Source organism: Oncorhynchus masou, chromosome 5 (assembly GCF_036934945.1).
Source record: "Oncorhynchus masou masou isolate Uvic2021 chromosome 5, UVic_Omas_1.1, whole genome shotgun sequence".
NCBI classification, from domain to species: domain Eukaryota; kingdom Metazoa; phylum Chordata; class Actinopteri; order Salmoniformes; family Salmonidae; genus Oncorhynchus; species Oncorhynchus masou.
Window position 1 is genome coordinate 54,190,533 of NC_088216.1, and position 11,869 is coordinate 54,202,401.

At 43.3% G+C, this 11,869-nt stretch overlaps 1 protein-coding gene across 1 annotated transcript; it reads right to left on the reverse strand.

Moving 5' to 3' along the window:
• Nucleotides 1-418: 418 nt before the first annotated feature.
• LOC135539868 (tubulin alpha chain-like) lies at nt 419-11,582 on the reverse strand. The gene is made up of 4 exons (XM_064966057.1): nt 11,461-11,582; nt 2,042-2,264; nt 1,802-1,950; nt 419-1,692 (listed from the first exon to the last, which is right to left on the reverse strand). Exons 1-4 carry the CDS (start codon nt 11,461-11,463, stop codon nt 712-714), a joined length of 1,356 nt encoding a protein of 451 aa, XP_064822129.1. The 5' UTR covers nt 11,464-11,582; the 3' UTR covers nt 419-711.
• Between the last annotated feature and the right edge of the window lie 287 nt (nt 11,583-11,869).

Here is an 11,869-nt window from a genome sequence, read left to right on the forward strand (position 1 = left end):
TCCGCCCCATGACAAAAAATTAAGTCCATTGCTTGGACCTTGCGTTGGGGCCCCGAATTTGCGCTATGCCACTGGAGACCAGTTGTCAATAAATTAAAAAAATGCACAACTCTACTGCTTTAAAATGTTCATTTCAATCTTGATTGTTTTGATTCCGGTGACATTTCTCAGGATGCTGCATAAAATATTTTGTAAAGCTGCCAGAAAATAACATAATGTTGCTGCAGTTAGATATGCCTGAAGAATAAAATCTATATTTGAATGCAGATGAATGCAACTAACAATATGTACCTACTACCTACATTGTTATTACACTGCAACAATCAAATGATTCCTTCTTGAGAAACACTGTGGTAAGTTTTAGTGAGTGAAGAAAAAAACAAATAAATACATTAAGAAAGAAAGACAAGAAGCAAAACTCCTCCAGTAATTTATTGTATATAACAGACAAAAGAGGACAGACCGCTGCAGTGTAAAATAACATAAAACCGTAAAAAGTAAAACCATTGCAACACAATGACATTCCCTGAACACAACCACAGCAAATTTCATTAACAGCTTTCGGTGCCAATGGAATGCATGAATATCTATGATGTGTGAGAGTGTTTTCTAGCCATTTCCAAAGCTAATAAGGAAAGCTGAGCCATGTAAACTTCTGACCAGTGATAAGCATGCTAGTGATATGACTAGGGTGAATCAAGTCACTTCACTTTAATACTCCTCTCCCTCCTCCTCTCCCTCTCCCTCAATGGAGTCGACACCCACTTCCTCATAATCTTTCTCCAGGGCAGCCATGTCTTCCCTGGCCTCAGAGAACTCTCCCTCCTCCATACCCTCACCTACGTACCAATGCACGAAAGCACGCTTGGCATACATCAGGTCAAACTTGTGGTCAAGGCGGGCCCAGGCCTCTGCAATAGCAGTGGTGTTGCTAAGCATGCACACTGCCCTCTGGACCTTGGCCAGATCTCCACCAGGTACCACAGTTGGGGGCTGGTAGTTGATACCAACCTTGAAACCAGTTGGGCACCAGTCTACAAACTGGATGGAGCGTTTAGTTTTGATGGTGGCAATGGCAGCGTTAACGTCTTTGGGAACAACATCACCACGATACAGCAGACAGCAGGCCATGTACTTGCCGTGACGTGGGTCACATTTTACCATCTGATTACATGGCTCAAAGCAAGCATTGGTGATCTCAGACACAGAGAGCTGCTCATGGTAAGCCCTCTCTGCTGAGATCACTGGGGCATAGGTGGCCAGGGGGAAGTGGATACGGGGATAGGGCACCAAGTTGGTCTGGAACTCTGTCAGATCAACATTGAGGGCACCATCGAATCGGAGGGAAGCAGTGATGGAGGACACAATCTGGCTGATTAACCTGTTAAGATTAGTGTAGGTGGGACGCTCGATATCGAGGTTCCTACGGCAGATGTCATAGATAGCCTCATTGTCGACCATGAAAGCACAGTCTGAATGTTCCAGGGTGGTGTGGGTGGTCAGGATGGCGTTGTAGGGCTCAACAACAGCTGTGGACACCTGGGGAGCTGGGTAGATTGAGAACTCAAGCTTGGACTTCTTGCCATAGTCAACAGACAGGCGTTCCATCAACAGGGAGGTGAAACCAGAACCGGTGCCACCTCCAAAGCTGTGGAAGACCAGGAAGCCCTGAAGGCCAGTGCACTGGTCAGCCTGGAGAGGAGGAGAGGTGTTTCAGATCATTATGGAGGGATAAAGGTTCAGGATTTTCAGAGATGTGGGAAGAGTGTATGTTAATACAACATCATATGTAAGTTCTCACCAGTTTGCGAGTCCTGTCCAAAACCAAGTCTATGATCTCTTTGCCGATGGTGTAATGCCCACGGGCGTAGTTGTTCGCTGCATCTTCCTTTCCAGTGATCAGCTGCTCAGGATGGAAGAGTTGGCGGTAAGTTCCAGTTCGCACCTCATCTGGAAAAAGAAAGACCTGTAAAGCTGAGGGCTCAAGACTAAGGGGATACCATAGTGTCATCATCATTGTTTCAAGACAAAGAGATCGTACCAATGACAGTGGGCTCCAGATCCACAAACACAGCCCTGGGGACATGCTTGCCAGCTCCAGTCTCACTGAAGAAGGTGTTGAAGGAGTCGTCTCCTCCTCCGATGGTCTTGTCACTGGGCATCTGACCATCTGGCTGGATCCCGTGCTCCAGACAATAGAGCTCCCAGCAGGCATTGCCAATCTGGACACCAGCCTGACCCACATGGATGGAGATACACTCACGCTTGAGAAAGAGAAGAGAGCGCAATTGAATTGGATCACACTGTACACAATCAAGGTAAATGTCAACGATGTCACCAAAGCATTGGCATCTGCATTTATGAGAGGAAAGCCAATGGAAAGAGGGCACACATTATCCGGTCTCCATTATATCTAATCCAATGCAAATCAGATTCTTGCACTCTTTTCATCTGAAGGGCAAACTGTATAGTGCTACATTTTTCCCCATGATTGAATGCACATCACTAAGGACTTAACATGGTCCACACACACCCGCACAGTCTTGAAGAGTGCATGGTAGAGCTTCTTCCCCCTCAGGAGGCTGAACAAATTTGGCAAGTTCTACAGCTGCACCATCGAGAGCAACTTGACTGGCTGCATCCCCACTTGGTATGGCAAATGCACCGCCCTCGACCGCAAAGCGCTACAGAGGGTGGTGCGGACAGCCCAGTACATCATTGGGGCCGAACTTCCTGCCATCCGGGATCTCTATGTCATGCGTTGTCAGATGAAGGCCCAAAAATTTGCCTAATTTCCAGCCACCCAAGCCATAGACTGTTCACTCTGCTACTGTCCAGCAAACACTACCCAGGCATCGGGGCGGCAGGTAGCCTAGTGGTTAGAGCATTGGGCCAGTAACCAAAAGATTGCTAGATCAAATCCCTGAGCTGACAAGGTAAATATCTGTTGTTCTGCCCCTGAATAAAGCAGTTAACCCAGTGTTCCTAGGACATCATTGTAAATAAGAATTTGTTCTTAACTGGCTTGCCTAGTTAAATAAAGATTAAAAATTAACAAATTAAAAATCGGCTCTTGGACCAACAGGCTCCGAGACAGCTTCTAAGCCATAAGACTGCTAAATAGCCAGACTGCTAAATAGTACATTTATGGTTGCCCAAACTATCTGCACTGACCCTACACATACTCACTAGACTATATACACACACATGCATACTGACACACACTTTTGCACTCATCATTTGCTGCTGCTACTCTGTCCTTTATTTTACTCGCATTATTATCTATCCTGATGATTTGTCACTTCGACTGTGATCTTGCAGAGTTACTCCACCTTAAGAATTGCAATTGGCGAAAGGCTCGGCACACACATACTCAGGGTGACTGGCTATCATTCAGGCAAATGAGAAATAAGTGCACTCAGGCTATCTGGAAGGCCAAAGTTAGTTACTTTAAGGAGCAGTTCTCTCTCTATGGGTCTAACCCCAAGAAATTCTGGAAAACAGTTAAAGACCTGGAGAATAAACCTCCTCCTCACAGCTGCCCATGTCCTTTAATGTTGATGATGTGGTTGTTATTGACAAGAAGCACATGGCTGAGCTCTTTAATTACCAGTTCATTAAGTCAGGATTCCTATTGACTCAGCCATGCCTCCTTGCCCGTCCAACATTTCCTCATCTGCTACCCCTTCTAATGTGACTATCCTCGATGCCTCTCCCTCTTTTCCCCCTGCCCCGCTACAAAGTTTCTCCCTGCAGGCAGTCACTGAGTCTGAGGTGCTAAAGGAGCTCCTTAAACTTGACCCACAAAAAAACATCTGGGTCAGATGGTTTAGACCCTTTCTTCTTTAAGGATGCTGCCCCTATCATCACCAAGCCTATCTCCAACCTTTTTAACCTGTCTCTTCTTTCTGGGGAGGTTACCATTGCTTGGAAGGCAGCCACGGTTCCTCCTTTATTTCAAGGGGAGATCAAGCTGATCCTAAATGTTATAGGCCTATTACTATTTTCCCCTGTTTATCAAAAGTGTTGTAAAAACTTGTCAATAATCAACTGACTGGCTTTCTTGATGTCTATAGTATTCTCTCAGGTATGCAATCTGGTTTACACTCAGATAAAAGATGTGTCACTGCAACCTTAAAGGTCCTCAATGATGTCACCATTGCCCTTGATTCTAAGCAATATTGTGCTGCTATTTTCATTGACTTGTCCAAAGCTTTTGATACGGTAGACCATTCCATTCTTGTGGGCCGGGTAAGGAGTATTGGTGTCTCTGAGAAGTCTTTGGTCTGGTTTGCTAACTACTTCTCTCAAAGATTGCAGTGTATAAAGTCAGAAAATCTGCTGTCTCAGCCACTGCCTGTCACCAAGGGAGTACACAAGGCTCGTTCCTAGGCCCCACGCTCTTCTCAATTTACATCAACAACATAGCTCAGGCAGTAGGAAGCTCTCTCATCCATTTACATGTAGATGATACAGTCTTATACTCAGCTGGCCCCTCCCTAGATTTACAACAAAGCTTTCTTCATGTCCAATAAGCTTTCTCTACCCTTAACCTTGTTCTGAACACCTCCAAAACAAAGGTCATGTGGTTTGGTAAGAAGAATGCCCCTCTTCCCAAAGGTGTTATTACTACCTCTGAGGGTTTAGAGCTTGTGGTGGTCACCTCATACAAGTACTTGGGAGTATGGCTAGACAGTGCACTGCCCTTCTATCAGCACATATCAAAGCTGCAGGCTGAAGTTAAATCTAGACTTGGTTTCCTCTATCATAATCGCTCCTCTTTCCCCCCAGCTGCCAACTAACCCTGATTCAGATGACCATCCTACCCATGCTAGATTACGGAGACATCATTTATAGATCAGCAGTTTAGAGTGCTCTCAAGCGGCTAGATGTTCTTTACCATTCGGCCATCAGATTTGCCACCAATGCAACTTATAGGATACATCACTGCACTCTATACTCCTCTGTAAACTGGTCATCTCTGTATACAGTGCCTTGCGAAAGTATTCGGCCCCCTTGAACGTTGCGACCTTTTGCCACATTTCAGGCTTCAAACATAACGATATAAAACTGTATTTTTTTGTGAAGAATCAACAACAAGTGGGACAGAATCATGAAGTGGAACGACATTTATTGGATATTTCAAACTTTTTTAACAAATCAAAAACTGAAAAATTGGGCGTGCAAAATTATTCAGCCCCCTTAAGTTAATACTTTGTAGCGCCACCTTTTGCTGCGATTACAGCTGTAAGTCGCTTGGGGTATGTCTCTATCAGTTTTGCACATCGAGAGACTGAAATTTTTTCCCATTCCTCCTTGCAAAACAGCTTGAGCTCAGTGAGGTTGGATGGAGAGCATTTGTGAACAGCAGTTTTCAGTTCTTTCCACAGATTCTCGATTGGATTCAGGTCTGGACTTTGACTTGGCCATTCTAACACCTGGATATGTTTATTTTTGAACCATTCCATTGTAGATTTTGCTTTATGTTCTGGATCATTGTCTTGTTGGAAGACAAATCTCCGTCCCAGTCTCAGGTCTTTTGCAGACTCCATCAGGTGCCATTCTTCCAGAATGGTCCTGTATTTGGCTCCATCCATCTTCCCATCAATTTTAACCATCTTCCCTGTCCCTGCTGAAGAAAAGCAGGCCCAAACCATGATGCTGCCACCACCATGTTTGACAGTGGGGATGGTGTGGTCAGGGTGATGAGCTATGTTGCTTTTACGCCAAACATAACGTTTTGCAATGTTGCCAAAAAGTTCAATTTTGGTTTCATCTGACCAGAGCACCTTCTTCCACATGTTTGGTGTGTCTCCCAGGTGGCTTGTGGCAAACTTTAAACTACACTTTTTATGGATATCTTTAAGAAATGGCTTTCTTCTTGCCACTCTTCGATAAAGGCCAGATTTGTGCAATATACGACTGATTGTTGTCCTATGGACAGAGTCTCCCACCTCAGCTGTAGATCTCTGCAGTTCATCCAGAGTGATCATGGGCCTCTTGGCTGCATCTCTGATCAGTCTTCTCCTTGTATGAGCTGAAAGTTTAGAGGGACGGCCAGGTCTTGGTAGATTTGCAGTGGTCTGATACCCCTTCTATTTCAATATTATCGCTTGCACAGTGCTCCTTGGGATGTTTAAAGCTTGGGAAATATTTTTGTATCCAAATCCGGCTTTAAACTTCTTCACAACAGTATCTGGGACCTGCCTGGTGTGTTCCTTGTTCTTCATGATGCTCTCTGCGCTTTTAACGGACCTCTGAGACTATCACAGTGCAGGTGCATTTATACGGAGACTTGATTACACACAGGTGGATTGTATTTATCATCATTAGTCATTTAGGTCAACATTGGATCATTCAGAGATCCTCACTGAACTTCTGGAGAGAGTTTGCTGCACTGAAAGTAAAGGGGCTGAATAATTTTGCACACCCAATTTTTCAGTTTTTGATTTGTTAAAAAAGTTTGAAATATCCAATAAATGTCGTTCCACTTCATGATTGTGTCCCACTTGTTGTTGATTCTTCACAAAAAAATACAGTTTTATATCTTTATGTTTGAAGCCTGAAATGTGGCAAAAGGTCGCAAAGTTCAAGGGGGCCGAATTCTTTCGCAAGGCACTGTACTTATTTATTACACCCTCTTAGGCCTCACTCCCCCCTATCTGAGATATCTACTCCAGCCCTCATCCTCCACATACAACACCCGTTCTGCCAGTCACATTCTGTTAAAGTTCCCCAAAGCACACACATCCCTGGATCGCTCATTTTTCAGTTCGCTGCAGCTAGCGACTGGAACGAGCCGCAACAAATACTCAAACTGGACAGTTTTATCTCAATCTCTTCATTCAAAGACTCAATCATGGACAATCTTACTGACAGTTGGGGCTGCTTTGTGTGATGCATTGTTGTCTCTCCCTTCTTGCCCTTTGTGCTGTTGTCTGTGCCCAATAATGATTGTACCATGTTTTGTGCTGCTACCACGTTGTGATGCTACCATGTTGTTGTTATGTTGTGTTGCTACCATGCTGTGTTGTCATGTGTTACTGCCTTGCTATGATGTTGTCTTAGGTCTCTCTTTATGTAGTGTTGTGTTGTCTCTCTTGATGTGATGTGTGTTTGTCCTATATTTATATGTATTTATTTGTATCTTTAATCCCAGTCCCTCGTCCCCACAGGAAACCTTTTGTCTTTTGGTAGGCCGTCATTGTAAAAAATAATTTGTTCTTAACTGACTTGCCTTGTTAAATAAGGTTAAATTAAAAAAATGTACACACAGTATCTACCTCCAATATCTCGTACCTCTGCACATTGATCAGGTACTGGTACTCCCTGTATATAGTAGCTTCATTCTTTTGCATTTCATTTTATTACTCTTCTGTTACTATTATTATTGTTAAACTCTGCATCATTGGGAAGGGATCGTAAGCAATTCTTTCATGGTAATGGCTACACCAGTTGTATTCAGCGCATGTGAAAAATAACATTTGATTTGATTTGCAGAGGGCTGGGATGAAATACAGTTAGGCTGCATTTTCCCCCACACTGCAGCACTGCAGCTATTCCACACAATCATCCCCTCTGTTCTGAGAGCACAAATTAACTTGGAAAAAGTGGGAATTATGCCATGAAGAGGGACCGCCCTGGACTGCAGTCTGCAGGAGGTGAGAGAGAGAGAGAGAGAGAGAGAGAGAGAGAGCGTGAGAGCAAGAGGACCAAAAGCTGCAGCATGACCAGGACAAATGACGCAACCATCCCCCCACCTCCGCCCTCTCTCTCCTCCCCTTCCCCCTCCCTTCTTCGCTACAGCTTCACCCTGCTGTTACCAAGGAATTTGCTTGCATATTTCTGTTGCTAAGCAACTTGGTCCTAGCAGGAAACTGTTTGAGGTTTTGCACAGGAGGGGGTGGTTTATGCACTTTCCATTAAAAAATAACGATTTAGATTGGTCTATGAGGTACACTTGCCCAGTGATGCTCAAGAGCTATGGTGCTTTATTTTCAACAACCCTCAGGGCACCAACCCTCTTTAGGGCAAATCATTGACATCTCATGTTGCAAAATGAAAGACTATACAGATTCTACAGTGCATAGACTTAACAGTAATGCCATCGTAGGAACAGTAGACTTTATGCGCAGCGATAACACTTAAACCAGTGACTGTTATATCAAATGTGCTTGTCTCTGGTTGGAAAGCAGGTGCCAGGAAGGCTAAACTAAACATGAACATGGAAAGACAAGGGTGCAGCTGGCTACAATGGTTTAAACACAGATCCATCTGCATAAGACCACTTCAGACAAAGATCTTTTCCTTCCCCCTGTCTGGTCTCATCGTGGAGACCATATGCACCAGCAGAGATGAAGGATGACGCAGCTCCCCACCAGCCTTCAGTGTTAATCAATGAACGCGGTTCACCTGAGTGTTTTTTTCCTAAGAATATTATAGTGTATATACTTTCCTCCAAAAAGAAACTAGTTAGATCATTTGAAATGGACATTGGAACTTCAATATGGATGAAACAGTTCCACAATATCTGTAATGGGTTGGTAATGTTGGTTTGTTCCTGTGTTAGAACAATTGGGTACATTTTGTCAATGTTATCTGCTTTACTCATTTAACCTTGTAGGCCTATCTCTGGAAGGATGCACAATTTTAGGCAAGTCAGTTAAGAACAAATTCTTACTTTCAATGATGGCCTAGGAACAGTGGGTTAACTGCCTGTTCAGGGGCAGAACGGCAGATTTGTACCTCGTCAACTCGGGGGTTTGAACTTGCAACCTTGCGGTTACTAGTCCAACTCTCTAACCACTAGGCTACCCTGCCGCCCCAAATTGACTGATTGGACATGATTTGGAAAGGCACATACTGCCTACACAAGGTAGAAAATCAGAGAAAAAACAGGACATGAGGTCAAAGGAATTGTTCATAGAGCTCAGAGACAGGATTATGACGAGGCACCGATCTGGAGAAGGGTACCAAAACATTTATTCAGTATTGAAGGTCCCCAAGAACACAGTAGCCTCCATCATTCTTACATGAAAGAATTTTAGAACCACCAAGACTCTTCCTAGAGCTGGCCGCCCGGCCAAACTGAGCAACCAGGGGAGAAGTGCCTTGGTCAGGGAGGTGACCAAGAACCCGATGGTCACTCTGACAGAGCTCCAGAGTTCCTCTGTGGAGATGGGAAAACCTTCCAGAAGGACAACCATCTCTGCAGCACTCCACCAATCAGGCCTTCATGGTAGAGTGGCCAGAAGGAAGCTATTCCTCAGTAAAAGGCACATGACATTCATCTTGGAGTTTGCCAAAAGGCACCTAAAGGACTCTCAGACCATGAGAAACAAGATTCGCTGGTCTGATGAAAACAAGATTGAACTCTTTGGCCTGAGTGCCAAGCGTCATGTCTGGAGGAAACTTGGCACCGTCCCTACAAGCATGGTGGTGACAGCATCATACTGTGGGGGTGTTTTTCAGTGGCAAGGACAGTGAGACTAGTCAGGATCAAGAGAAAGATGAACGGCACAAAGTACAGAGAGATCCTTGATGAAAACATGCTCCAGAGCATTCAGGACCTCAAACTAGGGCGAAGCACAAAGCAAAGACAACGGAGGAGTAGCTTTAGGACAAGTCTCTGAATGTCCTTGAGTGGCCCAGCCAGAGCCCGAATTTGAACCCGATCAAACATCTCTGGATAGACCTGAAAATAGCTGTGCAGCGACGCTCCTCATCCAACTGACAGAGCTTGAGTGGATCTGCAGAGAAGAATGGGAGAAACTCCCCCAAATACCGTGTGCCAAGCTTGGAGCGTCATACCCAAGGATACTCGAGGCTGCCAAAGGTGTATCAACAAAGTACTGGGTCTAAAAAAAAAATCAAACATTTCGACAAACCTGTTTTTGCTTTGCCATTATGAGTTATTGTGGTTTGATTGATGAGGGGAAAAAAATAATTTAAGCAATTATAGAATAAGGCACAAATGTGGAAAAAGTCAAGAGGTCTGAATACTTTCCGAATGCACTGTATGTTTGTACCTGTAGACTTTCCATATCCATGAAGAAAAACAATGCTAAATACAGTAATTGAGTACATTGAGACATCAAGTGGTTTGTGATGATGTGATGATGTCATGTGATGATGTGGCTCAGTTGGTAGAGCATGGCACTTGCAATGCTAGGGTTGTTGATTCAATTCACATGGGGGACCAGCACGAAAATGTATGCACTCACTACTAAGTTGCTCTGGGTATGAGTGTCTAATAAAAAGGAATGAATAGACCATTTCAGTTTTCAAATAGAAATAAGTTGGACTTGCAAAGTATTTCAACAAACTGGAAAACATATATCAAGCAAGTAATTTTATATTACACAAGTATTATCAGATTAACTGTTTTGTACAGATAATTATCAGACTCAAGTTACCAATGCTGGTAAACACTCAAATTACATTTAGTTTAAAACATTTCACAAAAGTAGTGCACTGGGCCTTTACTAGTCCTGTATTAGCTGACCAATATAGCAGCCCCCCCCCCCAAACAAACTAATTCCCGCGCTATAATACATAATACATTTGATGGAGATGCCAACAGAATGCCTAAACGTCCATATGCGCTAAGGCACCAAAGATAAGAGTCGCTTATATAACGCATATTATAGACTCCTTAATAGGCTACATTATTCTTACTAGCTATTAAACAGGCAAAACGGGTGAAAATGCTGAGTATTAGAATAAAGCTCTTCTGAGCGTAAGACTTTTCAAGGTGGGCGCGTCACACGACCATGACAACGCCGAATTCCATCAAGGTAGAAGAGGTTGCGATTAGAAGAGATCTGAAATGTTCTAATTTCTATCTCAGGTTCGTTAAACGCAAATTGAGATATTCGGAAGTCAAACTTGAACTTGGCACTATTTTATGATAGCAAATTATATTAAAATGACAATTAAGTATTAGATAATTGGGGTTAATTGGAACCAAAGTTTATTTCGCGTCCTCCATCCGTAGCCCGCAGCCAATGGTTACGGGCATCAATTCACCTCAATCACATGAGCTTTCATTTTCCAGCAAAGCGACAATGTAATGTTTTTTTTTATTGAGTCGACATGAGGCTACACCTTCATTATATAAGATACACCATCACTATATAACTTCGTAATAAGCCTAACATTTAAAATAGGGTTCCATAGGGAATAGGGTATTTCCTCGACAGTTTGAAGCATAGCCTATCTATCATATTCCTGTAGTCAAATAAATCAGTGACCACTGATTTAAGCGATAAAATGCAATTCCAGCCAAAATATGAATGAAGCCATATACATATTATGCAACAACATGCTAGGCTATGCAAAGTTACATTGATGGAATGGATGAGTAGCTATAGCACCACCATCAGTAGAATGAGAGATGCACACACCACATAAAGAAATCAATAGACTACTTTCAACATTTCTGTGATAAACTGTACTCACCATTTTACTGACGGAGAGGAATTTTAGAGGAATATATCAAAAGAAAGTTTCTACAATTTTATCTTCAGGATGAGAGAGAAGTTACTTTATGCGACAGCGAAGAGTCGATGTAGTAACTGAACTCAAACATCGTGGCGCACTAATATTTGTAGTATCGCTAGGAGGGCTGATCCAGCATACATTAATAAATTAGGAAGAGGAGAGGATCAAGACTGCAGGCCGAGGCGTGAGGCCTATGGTGGGAGAGATGCAGCACGTAACACTGTACATTTCCCCCTACCTTGTGAAAACAGTTGCATTGGTCCTGTTTGTTGTTTTAACAATAGTTCAAATCAAATTGGATTTAAGCGTCCCTGCATTATGGATTTTAAATGGATTTAAGTTTCTCTGCATTAAAGTCCTGGGCCCT